We start from the raw sequence: 21,057 nt of genomic DNA on the forward strand, positions 1-21,057 counted from the left end.
GCCATATCTCCCCCAAAGCCCCCCAAAAACATTTATTTTGAGGCATATTTTACCTTTGTAAAACATGCATTTAATTCTTGAAAGTAACTCCTACAAGAGGCATTAGAAGAAAACACCGCAGCACATGTTTCTGTTTGCGATGTCAGATGTGCCAAGAGAGCTTAAAGAAAGCTGCTCCAAGAGCCAATTTTTTTGTTTCCCCCTCAAGCAGAAATGCACCAGGACCTCACTGTACACGTAGTAATTGTGCAGTGGAACTCTTTCAACATGAGATGCTGAGAACCACAGAACTCTAACTTGGCCTTTTTTCTATCACATTCATTGGGTCAGCCTCTTCCTCTGGTGCAAAAAAATTGGGGATGCCTTACGTTTTATCTGAAATAAAGCAAGTCCATTTGTTGGAAATGAAGACCAGGTTCTTTGGACGGCCTACTCTCTCCCACAACAAGGAATTGGCTTTTTAGTGACAGCTCAGTCTGATCCTTCTCACTTTACAGGGTAGGAGGCTGAGTCCTAGAGGTTAAGTGACTTGTCCAAGGCTATATAACTAGAGTTAACAGCTAAACCCAATCATGAAATGACCCCTTTCACAGTCCTTCCAACAATGACCCAACCTGAGGCTTACATCTCCCTTGATCTAGTCCAGGACTATAAGGCTCATCAGAGCCCACAGGTCCCCCCATTCCATCTCTTAATTCTGACCCCTTCCCACACACCTGCACCTACAAAGCCATTGAGTTCCCTTGAGACACTGTTAGAACACAAAAGAATGCTAAGTGCTTTTAGTAAATCATGGGTGACATGGGGCCTTCATGGGGTTACCCTCCAGGAACAGAGCAAGAATGCAGCCTGACAGAGAGCTTCATACTCCAGGCTAGCCAAGAAGCACATTTTCATTTTGGTTTCTATGCTGTTCCCCTCTATTAACCGATTAGTCAGCAGAGTGGCAGCTGACTGGTGAAGGAGCCAGCCAATCATCTTGTCTGCTTTCAAACTCTTCAGGGCTAAAACCCTTTCACCCCAAAGGCTTAAGTGAAGTACATTTGCTGCTACCCGGGCAGAGGGTCTCTGAAAGAGAAGAAAAGAGCACTAAGTCCCAGTACAATTAGCCCACAATCCCCTTTACTAAATACTAACATGAAGACCACTTCACAAATCACTCATGTCTACGGTAAACATTCTCCTCACAATCCTATGAGGTAGCTGGCCTAGTTACTGTTTATTGTTAAAAAAAAAAAAAGGAAACATTTCAAAAGCTAAAAGTTCTCTCCTATAAAGTGGTGCCGATTATATTGGTTGAATAATTAGTTTTGCCATTAGCACAAATTCAGAATGTCTACCTCCTGGGAGACCTCTTGGCCAGTCTATACCTGTTGATATCTCTGCTCTATTCTCCTTATCCTCATTAAAATTTCCTTCTTAAAAACTTTTTTTTTCCCCTGAAACTATCTTCCTCATAGTTTCATATAGCCCAATAGTATTCCATCACAATCATAAAATTGGTTCAGCTCTTCCCCAATTGATGGACAAACCCTCAGTTCCCAATTCTTTGCCATGACAAAAAGTTGCTAAATATTTGTACAAATGGGTCCTTTTCCTTTGATCTCTGGGATACAGCCTAGCAAGTTCCTGGGTCAAAAGGTATCTGCAGTTTATAGCCCTTCAGCCATAGTTCCAAACTGTTCTTCAAAAGGATTGGACCAATCCGCAATTCAACCAACAGTACATTAGTGTTGCTATTCTTCCATATCCCTTCCAACATTTGTCATTTTCCTTTTCTGTCAAGTTAGCTAATCTAATGGATGTGAGATGGTACCTCAGTTATTTTAATTTGCATTTCTCTCATTGGTGATTTAAAACATTTTTTATATAACTTGGTAACTGATTTCTCCTGAAAATTGCCTATTTTCATAAAATACCATCAGTTGGGGGATGGCTCTTATTTTTATAAATCTTAGTTCCCTATATGAGAAATGAAGCTTTGTCAGAGAAACGTGATGTAAAAAATTGTGATATTACTTCATTGTCTGGTGCCTTTTAACAAAATGTAATTTCCCTGATTATCTCTTTTTATAAGGTCTATTTTGACTTTTAAGATTGTGCTTGCTATGTTTGCCCTTTTTTTTTTTTTACTTCAGCAGAAGCAAAAGAGATTCTTCTCCAGCCCTTTATTTCAATTCAACTCTGCATGTGTTTCTGTTTCAACTGTGTCTCTTGTCAAAAACATAATCTTGGATTCTGCTTCCTAATCCGTTTTGCTATCCACTTCCATTTTATGGGTGAATTAATATCATTCATGTTCACATTTATGATTACTCTGCATTTGTCTTCACCCCATTTTCTTTTTGCCCTTTTTACTGTTACTCCTCAAAAGCCTGTTTTGCTTCTGACTACTGCCTCCCTTTTATTTCATTCATCCCCTTCCAACTGAGTATGTATATATTCTTCCCTCTTTGAACCAATTCTGGTGAGAACGAGGTTCAAGTGTTGCCCACTACCTTTCCCTCCAGTATAAAAGCTTTTCCTTGCATGCCTTTTTCATATGAGATCATTTCCTCCATTCTACCACTCCTTTCCCCCTTCTCCCAGGGCATCCCATTTTCTCACCCCCTTCATTTTTTTTAGATCACAACATAGTCACACTTTTGCCCTTGGTCTATGTGGACTAAAAATTCTTAGGAACTGTGTATATCCTTTTCCGTATCATAATATAAACAGTTTAACCCTACTGAATCTCTTAAGATTTCTCTTTCAGCCTTTTTATGCCTCTTGAGTCTTGTGTTTGACTGTAAAATCTATTCATCTCTAGTCTTATCATCAAGAATGCTTGAAAATCCTCTTTTCATTAAATATGCATTTTGCCCAAAGGATATATTATCAATTTGCTGAAAAGATTATTCTTGGTTGTAATCCTAGGTCCTTTGCCATACTAAATATCCAATTCCACGCCTTCTACTTCTTTAATGTGGAAACTGCTAAATCTTGTGTAAACCTGACTGTGGTTCCACAATATTTAAATTGTTTGTGGATGCTTGTAATATTTTCTCCTTGATCTGGGAGCTCTGTAAATTGGCTATAATATCCTGGGAGTTTTCATTTTGAGATATTTTTCAGGAGATGACTGGTAGGTTCTTTCATTTTCCATTACTCCCTGGTTCCAAAATACTGGGGAATTTTCCTTAAAATTTTTTGAAATATGATGTCTAGACTCTTTAAATCCAATAATTCTTAAATTATCTCTTCTTGGTCTATTTTTCAGATCAGTTGCTTTCCAATGTGATGTTTCACATGTGTAATTAGAAAAAATCTTGTATACTTGACTCCATCTCCCAGAGTTCTTTTCTTGTCCCAAGAATCCTTTTCCCTTTGTTCACATTAGCATTGTTATGTTATTGTTTTTAAGTTGAATTATTTTTCCTACCCTCACTCTCTTCTTTTACAACGTGGCTTGAGTTAGCTCCCTTTTAACTCTAGCTTTTTTCTTCAAGTTAATTTTAGTAAACTTTATAAATACAATACTTGGAGTATTTTGAATATTAATTTTAAAATCTACATTTTTGGCTACCACTTCAGAATAGAATTCTCAAATATTTTTTAAGATAGCTTTTTCAGGACAGACAGCAAATTTGCCTGGTGGTGTGGACTCCACCCACCCACCATGAGACACAAGAGCCTCTTCTCTCCACAAACCCTGCACTCCCCCAGTCCCACCACCTGTGCTCCTGCTGCCTCTGAGTGTTCCCTGTCCAGCCTCCAACAGCCTGTGACCAGACCCTCCTTTCATCCATGTCACTTTTTTTTCCCCATGGAAGGGTGAGATCCCCAATCCCTTTGGCTATGCCCATGGGTTTTCAAGTCTGTGCTATCCATTTTTCATCAGGGGAACACAGTGTGAAACAGAAAAAACCCACACTACTCAGCCCCACCCCCCTTCTAGATTCTAAGCAGATTTCTTAAACTGACCCTGGGCTCCTGGCTTGCAACTCAGGATTTTTTCACAGGAAGGGGACTTCCCTGCCATTTTTCTTTTTTCCTTTCTACCCTATAACCCAACATAACCAGGAGGGCAGATAGCTCAAATTAGTGGATTTGAAGCCCAAGTTTTTGGGATTTTGTCTCCAAATTTTTTTTTCTCCTGACCCAAAACACCAAGGAGTACCCTTTCTCTCATGTGTAAATATGCTAGTTGTTTCTCTAGAGAAATTTTGCCCTCAGGGAAGAGGGCACAGATTTTAAAAGCCCTCTAGCAAACATCTGAAAAGATTTTTTCCTTCAAGTCAGGTCTTTTTTGTTTGCCTGTAAATAAAATCCATTCAGCCTACTCCTCCCCCCTCCCCCCTCAATAATGCTGTTACTAAGCATGCTTGGAACTCTGAAAGACCAGTATGAGTTGGTAGAGTTTACAAGTGCAGATTGGATCTGCTTAATTCTTTTACTGGCAGTTTTTATTTTCATTGCATATTTCCCACTTTATTTACTCCTTAAGAATATGCAGCAGTGGGGGCAGCTGGGTAGCTCAGTGGATTGAGAGCCAGGTCTAGAGATGGGAGGTTCTGGGTTCAAATCTGACCTCAGACACTTCCCAGCTGTGTGACCCTGGGCAAATCACTTGACCCCCATTGCCTAGCCCTTACTGCTCTTCTGCCTTGGAATCAATACATAGTATTGACTCCAATTGACTCCAAGACAGAAGGTAAGGGTTTAAAAAAAAAAAGAATATGCAGCAGCAAGCTAGGCTGTTTGAATTCCAGACCAAACTGGAATAGTTTGACAAAACTTTTGAAAATCTTAAATACTCTCAACATGCAGAATGGAGATTCTATTGGAATTAGAGAAAAGGATTTTTGAATTCAATGCTTATATCCTGCCATGATTATTGTATTTTCCTGATTATTTGTTTTTAAGATTTAATTTTTTAAAGTTCATATATTAATCTAATCAATATCTTTCTGTTACACTGAATCATTTTAAATTACTGTGTTTCAGCTATTAGATATATTCTGTTACGTTATTTTGATTTGTACCTTTCCCATATGACTGTACTGAACAAAATATCATTGTAAAAGCCCATGGTTGTCTTGCACAAACTCTCTTCAGTGGCAAAAAAACCATAACTCCTATGTAGGCTGGATTTGTCACCTACTCCATCAAGGTCACATATTGCTTATACAGCTTTTTGTTCCTTTTTTCCTTTGTTAATTGTCACATAGATGATGATGGTTGGACTCCATCAAAACTGGTTAGAACTGTATACAACTTTTGGAGAATTTAATGAGCTAAATATCTTAATTGCTTTTTTTTTTTAAACCCTTACCTTCTGTCTTGAAGTCAATACTGTGTATTGGCTCCAAGGCAGAAGAGTGGTAAGGGCTAGGCAATGGGGGTCAAGTGCCTTGCCCAGGGTCACACAACTGGGAAGTATCTGAGGCCAGATTTGAACCTAGGACATCCTGTCTCTAGGCCTAGCTCTCAATCTACTGAGCTACCCAGCTGCCCCCTCAATTGCTTTTAAGGGGTCTTCAGAAATGATTTTTAGCTGAATGATAGTTTTATACACACACACACACACACACACACACACTAAAAGCAATGTTAAATTAAAGGTAGAGAACAAAATAGAAGTTCCTACCACAAAAGTTTTATATGAAGCAGGAAGCCTAAGTAGCTTCTGCAGTACAGAAAAGTGTTTTTTTTTTCCCTCCCTAGGCTCTTCTGCCAAATTTTTGAATGATGGCAGTAATAGACTTTGTTAAAAATATCTTTGCCAAGGTTGAAAGAACTGCTACATCTGTAGAACTTTTGACAAGTATCCATCATTTTAAAGGTTTTCTAAATGTCACACAGCAAGTGGCTATATAGAGACTCATGTGATATGATAATGGTTTTGTTTGCTATTGTCATTAACTGGGCTATTGGGAATTTTGGTACCTTCTTTAAATGTGCATTATCTACTGTACCACTGTTTCATAAAGCTGTTACTTTGTGAAAATCATTTGCACTCACACAGTGGTTTGTGGCCAAGTTAAAAGGAACTGGATATAATTTTTGGGTGAGAAACCTTTATATTCTACCTTTCCTTGGCTGACACAGTATGTCACTGATTGTAAGCTATATATTTTTGATTTTTAAAACATTTTAAAATTATTTTTCTTCCTGGTATGTATAATACAGTATTTGATTTTTATTTTTCCTCTCCTTTTTTTTGAACTTGAAGCACTTTATCAGTATTAAAAAGTTTTTTTGGATTATTTTTTATCCAATAGTTTTTAGGATAATTTAAAAATTTACATTAACCCTAATGCCAATGCATACCCATTTTACATGAACCCTAATGCCAATGCATACCCAAAAGCTTTAGACTACAGAAACCTGCCATTCATTGTTGAAAAATTATGGGACTTTGATTAATGATTCTGTCTGAATCCAGAAGGGAATACAGAAAGAGCCACTACACAGTACCAAAGAAGCACAAAGCTAACCTGCATAGTGCCTATTGAGCACAAGGTCAAAGAGACCAACTAATCTCAGTGGGATTGATAAAAATTTGAGCCAAGACAAGGACTTGAACTTGTTTGGGGTTCAAGGTTGCGACTATTTTGACATATGTCAAAGGTAGGCCTTCCTCATCCCACATTCTACCAAGTATCTCATTTTGGCTGCCATCTTGGATCTAGTATCCCAGAGTGAAAAGGTAAAATCAGGTCAAGGAATGCTATTTCCCTATTTGCTGCAAAAACAAACAAACGAGCAAAAAAACTAGTTCCTTTTCTGTCTTTCATACTGTGGCAAACTTTCTGTAGGCCTGGCTACTGATTGGTAAGTGCATAATTCCATAAATCACTTTAATTGGGCCCTGATTCAAGGACCTGTTAGAGGTTTATTTTTCCTTTACTTGGATGTTTTAGATATAAAACTTTGATATTTTATATTTCATCCACAAATTATTTTTTTTCTTTTATTTGGATTTTTTTGATGTTTTGATTTCTTTTGCCAGTTGATTCATATACCTCATAATTCAGCCATGCATCCCTGAGTGAGCCTTGTGTTTGTTACCATCCTCTTCAGGAGGGAGGACTATATTATTGTTGTGAACTTTGATTTGAATTTGAGCCTAATGTAGTATAAGAGACTACCTCCCAGAATCCAGATGGTGTGAACTTTTTGGAGAAGGTGCCACAAAGATGCCCGCATAGACTACATGCTGCACCAGAAGATCCAGAGTGAACTTTGGGATGTGGTGAATTTGAACTTAAAGGGTTGACTGCTTTTATTTGGAATGTATACTCTTATGCTAAAGGGGACTGCCCCCAAATTGGCTTTTTTGTCAATGTGCCTAGCAATCATTGGTTTTGTTCTCTTTTCCTTTTATCCACAAATTATCGCAATTTATAAGTTGGTTATGTTTAAAATGATCCCTTTGGGGAGACTGGTCTCCTAAAGGATCACAAGGTGAATGTGTAATTAGAAAAAATCTTGTACCCTTGGACTCCATCTCCCAGAATTCTTTTCTTGTCCCAAGAATCCTTTTCCCTTTGTTCACATTAGTGTCACTATGTTATTGTTTTTAAGTTGAATGTTTTCCCCACCCTCGCTCTCTTCTCTCATGACCGCAGTTTGAGTTAGCTCCCTTTTTACTCTAGCTTTTTTCTTAAAGTTAATTTTAATAAAATTTTGGATATTAATTTTAAAATCTACATACACATCTTTTTTTTCATTCTTTTGTTGACTTTATTGTTTTTTGGTATCTCATGAAGTCATTTGCTTCCAATTGCTCAATTCTAATTTTTAAGAAATTATTTTCTTCAGTGGATTTTTTGTGCCTCTACCATTTAGCCAATTCTGTTTTTAAGATGTTATTTTCAATTTTTTGTATGTGCCTCTTTTAAAAAGCTTTCATAATTTTCTTGCATTGCTCTCATTTCTTTTCCCATTTTTTCCTCTACCTCATCTTTCTTTAACTGTTCCAAGAATTCTTGTTGGGTTTGTGTTCAACTGCAAGGTTTTCAGTGTTTCTAAGATGGTATGATGCAGAAAGAGATGTGGTCATTGATCTACTGGTCTGTGCTCTGGTCTCTACCCAGGAAGGGCCCTTGCTTCCCTGAAGCCACAAGTCCTGCATTCCTCTGCCATGGAACTAAAACCAGGAACTTTGCTCTTTTGTGACTGACCAAAAGGCCTGGAACTACAAAACAGAATTGGGTATGGGCAACAAAGTTGCCAATGTGCCTGGTCCTGTACCCAGGGTCAACTCAGGGTCCCCTGTACTCTTTTTCTGACCAGTTATATAAACCTTTTACCATCTCTGGGTTGTAGGTTCCCAAAGTTGCTGCTGCTGCCATATCCACTTCCAAGGTCGACCACTGGTGTTGTTGGTGTGCAGGTACTCCTGGTTAACCTCCCCCATCCCAGTATCATACACCTCTCTCCCAAAGACCTCAAGTTGTCTTGGGCAAGAAAATTGTGTCACCCTCTCATTTTCTTGGCTCTGCCACTCCAGAACTTGATTTGAGGCATTATTTTAAAGTTGTTTGGAGGGGAATACAGGGAGAGTTTGGCTGGGTTTCTGCCTCTACTGTCTTGGCTCTGCCCTCTTTTGAATGATTTTTAACAATTTATATGCTTCCCCAATGATAGGAGAAAATGAACTCAAATTTCTAGGATTCTTGATTATTTAGTCATCTGGTTGTGTAGCATAAAAATTAAAAGAATTAGCCTTCACTTTTAAGAAACAGATTACCAGTACTTGTCTCACTATGGTAGCCAATTTCTTGGTAAATGTTCACCGCAACCTGGCAGTCCCTGCAGGGAAACTGAGTTTTCAGGCCCAGGATTCTACAAACTAAAGAGGACAAAAGCAGGCTTGAGATCAGTCCTTACCTTGCTGGCATCTCGCTGGAGCAGGGCCTTTACCAGCTGCCTTACGTCTAAGGGCACAGTCTCTGGCAGTGCAGGAAGCTGAGCCTCCTGGTAACTTCGGCTTTCCAGTTGGGTCCCACCTTGACCATAGAAGGGATTGGGGAGTCCAAAGATCTCATAGGCAATTGCTCCTACTGCCCAGGCGTCAGCTTTGCTGTAGTCGATCACTACTCCAGGACCAGGGAAGGCTGTGGAAACCTGCATGGGAAATAAGGAAGAAGTGGAACACCAACCACCTCTGTACTTTTGGTGTTTTGATAAAGACTGTAGGTCATGTGATCCATTTATATAAATCAAAGTCAAACTGCATAGGCATCTGCTGGCTGTGGCATGACTAGACTTGATCCTACTTATAGAACCCTGTATGTCTTTTTAAGCTCAGAAAGAACCTAGAAAAGGTTAAATGTCTTTATAATAAGGGTTAGAAAAGGTTCTTATTAAAAGTCAGGGAACAGAAAACATTATAGACTACAATGATATGGCACTTCAAGGTTTGCAAAGCATTTTCCACCCAAGTATTGTCTCCACTTTAAAGAAGAAACTGAGATTCAGAGGTAAAGTGACTTGTCTCTGGTCCCACCACTTATGTCTGAGTTTTGTTCTGAATCTCACTCCCTCCTAATTCCAAGTCCAGTGCTCTTTATGCCCACCACACATGCAAAGATCAAGGGGCCCGAGATAACAATGAAATGTTGGCTCTTAGATCCTCTGTGCAATGAGGGGAAAAACCCAACCTTTATGTACATTGACAAGTTCTGGCCTAATGACAAACACACACTGAGAATTACCTCAGGAGCCATCAAGCAGCTATTTCCTCCCCGGTCCACGTACCAGCTGGTGAAAGGCAATTGTAGGCCAATGCTCTCATCAGCCAGGCAGCAACCGAAATCTGTTATTACCAGCCAAGGGCAGCCAGCTGGTGAGGCAACAGGTAGGGGCCAATGAACAATCAATTAAGGAGAACCTCCACCCTCCCCTCACTGATATCGACTGGCTTTAGGACTAAAGCCATAGGTCCTTGGCTGGCAAAGGTTCTTGAACTTGACCAGGAACTTAGGGGGTCACCTAGTTGATAAGGAAGCTCATGAACAGTGAGGGGAAAAGTCTTCCAATGTCACAGGGCAAGTTAACACTAGACCAGAATCCAAGTTGCCAACTCCCACTCCAGTGTACTTTCTCAGTACCATCTGTTGCCTCTCACTATCTCATAGTACTGGAAGCCAGGTGAAAGGATGTCAGGGAGCCAGGAATCTGGGGCAGTGAGGTCAAGGTCTGTTTGGGAAAATGACTGGCACATCTGAAGGCTGGAAGACTAGGTGTGCCTTGATGTAAGAAAGCCCAATTTGCAATTATCCAAATTTAAGGAACTGGCAAAGGCAGTGACCATTTACTATTCATCAACTGCACAAAACAAAGCCACAAAAATATAGGATTTGTGGCTGGAAGGCTCAAAAGGCCATATTAGTACCTAAGGACTTGTGGATAGAAGCAGTGGAATGATGGACAGAGTGCTGGACTGAAAGGAAGTGCAGGGAAGTTAAAAGTCCCCACTTCCAACTCCTAGCTCTATGGTGCCAGGCAAGTCATCTAACCTCTGTGTGCCTCAATTTCCTCATGTGTCAGATAAGGTGGTTGGACTAAGGGCTCCCTTCCAGCTCTAAATCCCTGACCTTGATTTATACAGTTGAGACATTTCTTCTTTTTAGAGATGAGGAAACTAAACTAAGGCTTATAGAGAATTTCTGACTTTGCCAAGGCTTCATAGGGAACAGAAGCAGAAAAAGGTAATAGTTTGGTCCTCTGCCCTCCAGACCCTGGGGTCTTCCCACTAACTGCATGGCTGCTGCTTGGATTTTTTGACTTAACATGGGTCCAGTTGGGACTCTGGTTCCAATAATGGAACAGAATGGAGCAGAAAGGAAGCTGGTGATCCCACAAGTTCTGTGGGACAGGGTGTATAAAATCTTCCAGTGGTTCCATCCACCCTTCCCCAATAAGAAGTGACACATTCTGCAGAAAGTGGGGATCTCACCTCTGCCTCAAACCCTGGAAGGGGCAGTGAGTAAAGGGCAAAGGCAGACCAGGAAGAAGCTGTAGCTGTGGACTTCTCTGGGAGAGGCTCTTAGGAGTGAATCCAATTGCCAGGCCACCTACCTGAGTCAAACTCCACTAGGATGTTGTCTGACTTTAAGTCCCTGTGTGCGATGCCCTGCTGAACCAGGTGATCCACCCCTTCCAATAACTGCAAGATCATCATGGCGGCAAGGCGGGGGCTTGGAGGGCGCACCTGCAGGTATTGGCGCAGGGTCCAGGGGTAGCTAGGCACAGAGGGAGACAGGATCTCCTGACTGGCTGATTTCCTATCTCCTATACCTAGGACTAGGGACCAAAAAGGAGTTCCCTTTGCCTATATCTGGGACCTGCCTGTCTTATTTCCACTCCTTGTATTCTATACTTTCCTCCATTAAACTCTTGCTCTGAAACTCAAGAAGAAGACACATGGGCAACAGACAATCACCAACTCACTAGGCCAGAGAGTTGAGCTCGTGGGGCACAGGGGATGGGAACAACATACACATGTCAACTTCCTGCACTCAAAAGGTACCGCTAGTGAGCATTCATACCCACAGCTCAGAATCTCTAGGGTTGGAAGGGGTTTCAGTAGTTATCTCATTCAATCAAATCCTCTAAAAATAACTGTTTTACTCCATTTGGATTGTGCATTTAGTTACCAGAACACATGCTGATTCCCCTGCAGAATGTAAGCTCATTGAGGGTAAGGACTATTTTTTGTATTTTAAGCCCCCAGCACAGCATCTTGCACAGAGTAGTTGCTTGATGTTTATTGAATTAAGTTAACTTAAATAACACAACTCATTTTTATAACACTTAAAGGGTTACAAAATGCTTTCTTGAGAATACCCTGTAGGGCAGACATTTATTAACACCTCCACTATACTAATATGCTAGTGGTCACTTACTACATACCAGGGTGGAGACCTGAGGCCAGCTTTCCTGACTTTGGCATTCTTTATACAACACTCTATTTCTAAAGGGAGACTTTTAGTTGAGCATTGTCACATCCCACTAGGAAGCTTTTTGTCCCAGACACCCCTGTACAAGGCCAGCTCTCACACTCCAAAGTTGGGGAAGCTGCCCAGGCTCTCACAGATCTCACTGTACTTATTATTACTACTTTTTCTTTTTAAAAGTTTAAATAAAAAAACAAAACAAAACCCTTACCTTCTATCTTAGAATTGACATTCAATATCCATTCTGAGGCAGAACAGTAAGAGCTGGGCAATGGGGGTTAAGTGACTTGCCCAGGGTCACAAGCTAGGGAGTGTCCAAGGTCAGATCTGAACCCAAGACTTCTCATCTCTAGGTCTGGTTCTCTCCCCTGAGCCACCTATTCCTGATACTTACTTCTTCATAACAAGGAACAGTGTTCGTCCATGGCCCAGACCTGAGGGGTACAGCTTTGGAGGAAGGACGTCAGGATAGTCGACCAGAGCCCCAGGTAGTAGGGGCACAGATGAGGTGAAGGCCCGAAGTACCCGGATAATGTTAGGGTGTGGGGTCAGCTGCTTAGAACCTCTCTCTTGTCTCCTGTTTCAGTCAAAGTGAGGGGACACATAAGGATAGGCCTCAGACATGCAAAATAGAATTCAAATGTTCCAATTTGATTTTTAAAGAGCTAAAATGGCATATATTAGATATTTATCCAAGACTCTTCTTCCACAGAGATAAGCATAAGGCCAAAGTCAGGCAAGCAGACAGGATGCCAAATCTAAGATCATACACACTGGATTGGAAGAGCATTTACTTCTACTTACAAGGTTTATAAAAGCAGTTGGCATTAAGGTCTGCAAGAAAATGCTGATCATCTATTCATCTGTCTAACCAAGATTGATTAAGTATCTACAACATGTAGGGGCCAGACAGACCTATCTTAAGTGTTCCCAACTCTGCTACCTGTTTGCTCTTTGACTATAGAGAGGCTGTATTATTTAAGTCTTCTTCACTAAATACTCTTATCTTAGTCCTCTAGCCCTTCTACCATGATTTATCTACTAAAAATCTTTCAATGGCTCCCCAATGCTTACAAAATAAAACCAAACTGTTGGCAGAGCACCCAGGCTCACCAATACCTAAGAATATGGGGATTCTGAACTGTAAGAAGCCTTAGAGAACAATGCCCTCCTTTCACAGATCAGGAAATCAAGGACCAAAGTGGCTTTGGTGGCCTGCTTGAGGTCAAGAAGGCAGCTTGGGGGGGGGGGGCAGTTGGGTAGTTCAATGGATTGAGAGCCAGGCCTAGAGATGGGAGGTCCTGGGTTCAAATCTGACCTCAGACACTTCCCAGCTGTGCAACTCTGGGCAAGTCACTTAACCCCCACTGTCTAGCCCTTATCACAGTATTGATTCCAAGACGGAAGGTAAGAGTTTAAAAAAAAAAAAGGCAGCTTGGTATGATGGAAAGAGTCTTTGAAGGGAAAAGAACCAAGTTTGAACCCTGACTTTCACTTAGAGACTCTGACTTTATCCCCTGGGGGCCTGTCTCATTTATAAAATGAGGTTGGCCTAGATGTCCCATAAGGACCATTTTGGGTCGAGATTTGATCCTGTGTTACACATGCCTAGATTCAAACCCAGAGAATGTAAGCTCTTTGAAAGCAGGGTCTGTTTATCTTACTGATAGGGTGGCTGAAAGTATGCAATTAATTAGTGGTTGTGAGCCTGATCAGGACTCATCTTCCCACCAGGACTCTAGGGCTCGAATGATGCTACTTCCTTACCTTCTGTCTAGAATATACACTATCGGTTCCAAGGCATTAGAGCACTAAGGGGCTAGGCAATTGGAGGATTAAATGACTTGTCCAGGGTCACCCAGCTAAGAAGTGTTTGAGGCCAGATTTGACCCAAGGATCTTCTATCTCCAGGCCTGGCTCTCAGTCCATTGAGTCACCCAAGCTGCCTTGATGATGCTACTTCTTACTGCCCCACCTTTGTCTCCCATTATTCCCTTTTCATGGGTGACATCCAATGTAACACTTGAACATTGGTCTCCATATCTTAGTTCAGGAATGCCTGTCCAGATCTTTGCTGCAATCCTATTTAGCTCTTCAAGGCTCAGCTCAGCTCCCTCCTTCTTGATGCCCCTGCTGATGCCCTTGGCATTCCTCCTTTACTTTTAAGTACATCTCCTTTGTTCTTAAAACCTGGAGGGTTGTACCACACCCCTGCACCCATCTCATTCCCCTCCTAGACTGAATCCTCTTCCAGAATGGAGGGACCATTCCATATTTACTTGGTCTTTCCTCCTGCACCCATTGCCCAGGACAGTGAGAAGGCGATGTCACTAGAGGGCGCCCCTCATTTGCATTTCCCCGGCAGCCCACAAGAATCCTGGGATGGGCTTCATCAATCTTGAAGCTGGGAGCCTTGGAATGGCTAAACGATCAGCCCCCAAAGAACAACCAGCAACAACCACCTCTTTACAACGCAAAGTGAGCCCACTAATGAGAATAGAAGACCATTTAAGAGCCAGAAAGGACTTTAGGACACAGAATGTTTGCCCTTGGAGATCTTCAGGCCAGTGCTCTCATTTAAGGAATCAGAGAAGTCATTTGGCCCAAGTCCCACAGCGCCACCGAGGGCAGCGCCAGACCAGGGGCCAGGAACTCAGCACTAGCAGGAATCTCAGCAGCCATCTAGGTCAACATGCTCCAGAGTCCCTGTCCTCCATCCACACTGACGGGTGGCCATCACTTGCCTTTGCCTGGGAGCTGGGGGTGAGGTGGGGGGTGGGCAGAGTATGCCACAACCTCCACCCCCACCCACTCCCACCCATAGCTCTTCACCATTAATTTCTTCTCACATACACCTCAACTGACCTCTTGGCAACTTCCATTCAGGGCCCCTGGTTCCAGTTTGTCTCTGCCAAGTCTATGGTCTCCTTCCTTCCAGTCCAGGCTGCTTTCAGCTATGACCCACTGTGTCATCCGGGTCCCTAAGGGCTGCTGACTCTTACCTGAAAATGCCAGACCCGTATTCCCCAGACAGGGCCATGCGACTGGCTGGGACCAGCTCCTGGCTCATGGTGCTGAAGATGGCTTCACTGGAGGAACCTGCCTACAACCAATTCACAAGGAGCAGAGCATTATGCAAACACCAGAAGCATCAGTCATGGGTCAGGAGAGGCATTATCACCTTGAGATGCCTGACAAATCCTCCCTCCAGTCCATCTCCCCCATAAAGTTCTGATAGTGTCTCCTTAGCCCCGAGCACCAATGTGTCAGGCCAAGCACATCTCCAGGGCCCCATGTGGGAGATGATGTAGGGGATCTTAGAAAGGGAGGGAGGAAGAGTAGAGCAGTCAGGTGGCTGGGCCCAAAGCAGCTTGCTCTGGTTTCTGTGGGACATACATGTGTCACATACTGCTGAGCCCCTGCTGGAATGCAAGACTCTGGGTTCTCTGGCTCACCTTTGGAGAGATCACAGATCCCATCCAGATCAACCTCTCTATTCTTTTTGTAAGTGAAATAGTATTACTCACCAATTACTTCCCATTTCTCATGTCTGACTCAAAACCTAATCCAGGGAAGTGCTCAGGCCAGCCACTTCTTTAACAAGACAGACAACTTGACATTTTCTAATAAGATGTATCTGCCCACTTGGAATGCTAGGAGGCTTCAGGGAAGAAAGTGGGCCTCACAAAGGGCTTGGTACTTGGTACTCAAATCAACCAGTCAAGGCTCCTGTTTATTGTGACTAACTGATTAGAGACTCCTGACCTGGAATCTCTCCCAAAGGAGGGGGGAAAAGTCTAGTTATTGCAAGCATCCTTTGTGATGTCTGTCCACTGAAGAAGTTTAGTGTGTCCCTCATAGAAGAACTGCTTCCTCCAAAGGGGGAAGGTTGGAAGGGGGTGATGTACTTACTGAGATGTTCCACATCATCTTGATAGCTAAAGGAAAGGCTGTGGCCATGTGCTGAGCATTCTGCTTGCTTTCTGCCTGTGGGGTAAGTCCATCCTTGGGGCGTTCCTGCTTGTGGGGCAATGTGGGCATCATGGCTTCATATACTGCAGCACTGCATCCTTTGCCAATGGACTGTCCAATGAGGTATTCCTCCAGTCGGAAGCCCTGCCAACGCCTACTTGCCAAAGGGTCAGGAATAAGCTTGTTTTTCTGGGTAAAAATCTCCTATGAAGGGAGAAAAAAGGGTCCTGGTGAAGCAAAGGGCCACCTAAGGCTTATTTTCCCATAGGCCAGTGCCGAGGAAGAGAAATCACCCAAGCAAGGCCAGATTAGGAGTCAGCAGAAATAGAAATATAGCATCCTTTGTTCCTAGGCTTGCACTCAGGCCATAAGCTGTCTGGCCTCTTTCCTTTGTTGATCAAAGCAACTTTGCTACAAACACTTTTTTCCCCCTGCACAGCAGAAAGAATTGGTCAGGGGTCAGAATTTCTGGACTCTGTAGTTGGCAGAACTATCGATGTGCTGCCCATCTGTCTCTTGGCACCAACTCAAGAGTTCTGTGCTCCAGAGATATCTCTCTTTACAAAGACATTAGCTGACAAGTATTAGACAGGTACTAGGCATGGGGGTGAGGATGATGAGCAATGTGCCACAAATGGCAGTCAGGCTAATGACTTGTCAATGCCTTGAGGTCAATTCTGTATACAATCAAGGACTTTGGAAATCCAGACAAAAGGTCCTATGTCTGTCTTCTAATGAAGAGGATTCTTTCTCTCGGTTTGGAGCTGAAGGTCTTAATAATGAATGAAATCTTTATCAAAAGTTGTTGGGAAAGGGCAAGGATTGATGATGGGTCTCTATTCTAAAACTGGTTTTCCCTTCTTTTTGCTAATGGCATCATTCTTCTCTCAGAAAGGCTGGCCCCTCCTTCTTTCCCTTCTTCCTCATATTCAATGAGTCCCCACACAGATGATCCCTAAATCCTAAGGACTTGAGACTCTCGTATTTATCTTTCCTTTTCTTTCCATTCCTTCTCCTACCACCTTGGACCAATCCTTTATAACCCATGTTGGGGGACAACTGCAGTTCTTAACTTGTTTGGTGTCATGGCCCCCTTCTGGCAGTCTGGTGAAACTTTTGAATTCCTTCTCATGTTATGCTCTTTAAAACTCATCACTGAAGGAAATTAGTGCAATAACTTTGAAACTAATTCAGAGGGATCAGAAATTTAGACCTGGAAGAGACCTCAGAAGAAGCCACTTAAGTCCAACACCCTCATGTTACAGATAAGGGAACTGAGGCCCACGAAATTAAATATCTTGTCCAAGTTCACTCAAATAAGTAACAAGGGAAGCATAAAGCCTGAGCCCTGACTTCAAATGTAGGATTCTTTCACTTGTTCTACACTGCTTCCCCTTGCCTCTAGTCTTTACTCTTTCCCAATTCATCTTGTAAAGGCTACCAAGTTAATCTTCCAGAAATTCTACCTTAATTACATCACTACTCTACCAAAAAGCTTTCCAAGATCCTTTACTGCCAACACAATTAAATATGAAATATATAGCATTCAAGGCCCTCAGTAATCTGGTCCCAAGAGAAGACTTTTAGGGTAGGGGAAAACCACTGCCTTTTGAAATAAATGGATAACTTCTGGATGGCTCTGATTGTTAGGAAATGCTTCCTTAAAGCACTTAGCCCCTCCATGAATAACTGCCTCCAAACATACTGGTCTGCATGTCTACCACACCTGCCTTGAACAATCCCATTTCTACTTTCTTCTCATATTCACATTGCTTTTTCTCTGGGTACCATGATCACCTCTCATGGGTTCAATGACCATTTCTATGCTGATGATTCCCAGATCTATATACCACCAGCTGGATGGTACAGAGAATAAGAGTGTTGGACTTAAAAAGAAAGATTTTAGTTGGAATCTGGCCTTCAACACTTACTAGCTGAATAACCCCGGGCAAGTCACTTAACCCTGTTTATCTCGTTTTTTTCATCCATAAAATAAGCTGAAGAAAATGGCAAACCACTTTAGCATCTTTGTCAGTAAAACCTCAAATCGGGTCATGAAGAGCTGGACACAACTGAAATGATCAAACAGCAACAGTCCTTGGCAAAGGTACTGGAGTCATTTACTATTTCCTTCTCCAGCTCATTTTATAGCTGAGGAAACTTGACAGGGTGAAGTGACTTGATCAGGGTCACAAGCTAGTGTCTAAGGTCAGATTTGTATTTACAATGAGACTTCCTGACTTCCAGCCCAGTACTTTAACCACAGCTACACCTAGCTGCCCACTGGCTTCCTGAGTTGCCTTTAAGAGTCAACTAAAATCCCACCTTCTACAGATAGCCTTTCCCAACCCTCTTATAGTGCTTTCTCTCTTTTTAATTATTTCTTATTTATCCTGCATGTATATAGCTTGTATTTACATATTTGTTTGTTTTCTCCCTCATTTGACTGAGTTGCTTGAGGATAAGGGATATCTTTTGCCTCTTTATGTATTCCCAGAGCTTAGTACAGTGCCTTGCACACAGCAGGTACTTAATATTTACTGACTGATCTTGGATTAACCCATGTCCTTCTTGGACCTCAGTTCTCCTATAGTCTGAAGTGAAAAGCTATTGACTAGGAGTCAGGAGATCTGGGTTCCAAAACCGAGTCAGCTGAAATAACTTGTTTTATGACCATGGGAAAATCACTTACATTTTTTGGACTTCAAGTCTTCTCTGTAAAACAAGGATGTTGGGCTAGATGACATGCATGGATCACAGGGTTTTCTGGAGTGAGCCATGGAATTAGAAATCCCTATGTGTGAGTATGCTACAAAAGCTTAATTATATATTTAATTACATTTTCACATCAATTACCATTTCATTTTAACCTAAGCAGCACCAAGAGATAGCATCAGCAATTCTCAGACGGGTAGGAATAGTCTAACTGGTTAGATCCTATTGAGATTTTGTGTGCTAGCTAAGTAGATAAAATAAGTTTTTTACTCAAAATCTTGGGCTGACTGTACACTGAATACCAATGGATTACTGAACCTTCAAAGCCTATCTCTGACTTTCTATGATCTAAAGTCCCAAAGACAGGAATACAGAGACAAAAAAAAATGAGTCCCAGTCTTTATGTGCCAGTGTCTCTCCTAGTTCTAACACCATGAGATTGGAGTCAGAAGACCTAGTTCAAAGCTAGGCTCTGACACTAGATTGGGCAATTGAACAAAATCATTTATTTCTCTTGATTGAAAAGGGTAGCTTCCCTATCTTTTAAAAAATGAGTCAAGCTAGAGGGCCTACTATGTCCTTTCTGGCTCTAAATATGGGGTCTACGATCCCTTAAAACCTAGATATTGCCAAGTCAAAAAGGGAGATAACAAGTTTGGCTGGCCAAGGCTCTAGATCACCTGAATTCTAATCCTTTGTGCCACATTATATTTTCTTTAAAGAATTTAGAGATAAAGACTCTCATCCAATTCCTTCATTGTACCTATGAGAATAAGGGAAACAAGCATTTGTTTCATTTACTATATGCCAGGCACTGCTAAATGGCAGGTGCTATTATTATCATTTTACAATTGAGGCAGACAAACAAAAGTGATCGCCAGGGGGTCACTCAGGGAGGTGGATTTCAACTTTAGTCTTCCTGATTCAAGTCAAATGACCTATTCACTTGCACTGCTTGCAAAGGGCACAAAGGTAATAAATGGCCAACTGGAATCAAAGCAAGTTCAGACTCTAAACTTTGTGTTCCTCCTACTGTAATCTCTGCTTTGATATCCTCTGTTCCAAGATTTCTTAATTCTAAACATCCTATGTTCTAAAGTTCTTTCTAGTCCTGAATTTCTATGTTCTAGGGCTGTCCCAGTGTTGACATTTCCATGTCCTAAGGTTCTTTCCAGTTGTGATTATGTTCCAGCTATTCTTTGTTCCAAGATCCCTCTAAACTCTGGTATTATATGTTCTAAGGTCCCTTCCAACTCTAATATTTCTGTGTCCTAAGGTCCCCTTAGCTCTGTTACTCTGTGTTCTAAAGGCCCTCCCAGTTCTGACAGTCTCTGTTCTAAGGACCCTCCCAGATCTGATATTCGCTGTTCTAAGGTTTCTTACAACGGTGTCATTTGATGCCCTAAGGTTTCCTCTAGGGACACCGCTTTCTGTTCTGGGGCCCTTTCCAGCCCTATGTTCAGCTACACTCGGTGGTGGCTCCTGGTTGCAGGCTGACACCACCAGCTGAAACATTCCAAAGCCTATCCCCAGGTCCCTTCCAGCTGTCCCGGCCGCCCTCGGTGGCTAGGTGTCTGGGGGAGGGGCACAAGCCCAGGAGCCCGGTGGGTGCTGCCTGGGGCCCGGCCCTCACCTGGATGTCCCGGCAGGCCGAGACCGCCCGCTGACCCTCCGCCTGCTTCTCCTCGATGAGCCCCAGGCCCAGGCCGAAAGCCAGGAAGACTGCGCGGCCGCAAGGGGCCCCGGCGCCCCGGGCCCGAAGCACCAGCTGACGCTGCAGGCGGGCTGCCAGCCCAGCCACCGACTCCCGAAAAAAGTGGTAGCGACTGGGAAGGCCTAGACCCTGCCCTGACCCCGGTACAGTTCCCCGCGCCGCTGCCCCTCGGGCCCCGAGCCCCCAGCCCGGCCCCGGCCTCTCCGCCCGCCCTAGGCCCCCAGGCGCGCCTGGCTTGGCAGAGAAGCGCAGCAGCAGCGCCCGGCCGAGCTGTAGGCCCCGACCCAGCGCCTGCCGCAGAGCCATGGTCTTGGCTTTGACCGCGGCGAAAACACCACTGACCCCCACCAGCCGCTGGGCCCTTTCTGTCTTGCGCACGCGCCAACTACAGCGCAGGCGCACTGACAGCGGTGGGGGACGAGGGGTGGAGAGTTCAGCCCACGAGGCGATTGTTTTTCAATTCAGTAAGGCGGGGGTGGCGCACCCTGCTGCGCAGCGCTTGACTTTCTATGCTGCCTGTAGCTTCAAATTCATTCCATTTAATTCCCTACAGCATGTTAGGAGATTTGACTTCCATGTGCTCCACGCCTTGAACATATCCAGCGATGGGGACTTCATTACTCATTATTTTAAACCTTTACCTGCCTTAGAATTGATACTAAGGGACAAGCAATGGCCTTAAGTAATTTGCCCAGGGTCACATATCTA

At 42.9% G+C, this 21,057-nt stretch overlaps 1 protein-coding gene across 1 annotated transcript; it reads right to left on the reverse strand.

The window, feature by feature from the left end:
- Window positions 1-47: 47 nt before the first annotated feature.
- PINK1 (PTEN induced kinase 1) lies at window positions 48-20,733 on the reverse strand. The gene is made up of 8 exons (XM_001377446.3): window positions 20,269-20,733; window positions 15,861-16,124; window positions 14,951-15,051; window positions 12,343-12,525; window positions 11,071-11,234; window positions 9,705-9,832; window positions 8,878-9,114; window positions 48-1,068 (listed from the first exon to the last, which is right to left on the reverse strand). The coding sequence occupies exons 1-8, from the start codon at window positions 20,653-20,655 to the stop codon at window positions 811-813; spliced, it is 1,722 nt and encodes a 573-aa protein (XP_001377483.1). The 5' UTR covers window positions 20,656-20,733; the 3' UTR covers window positions 48-810.
- Window positions 20,734-21,057: the final 324 nt, after the last annotated feature.

The sequence above is a fragment of the Monodelphis domestica genome, chromosome 4 (assembly GCF_027887165.1).
Source record: "Monodelphis domestica isolate mMonDom1 chromosome 4, mMonDom1.pri, whole genome shotgun sequence".
Classification (NCBI taxonomy): Eukaryota; Metazoa; Chordata; class Mammalia; order Didelphimorphia; family Didelphidae; genus Monodelphis; species Monodelphis domestica.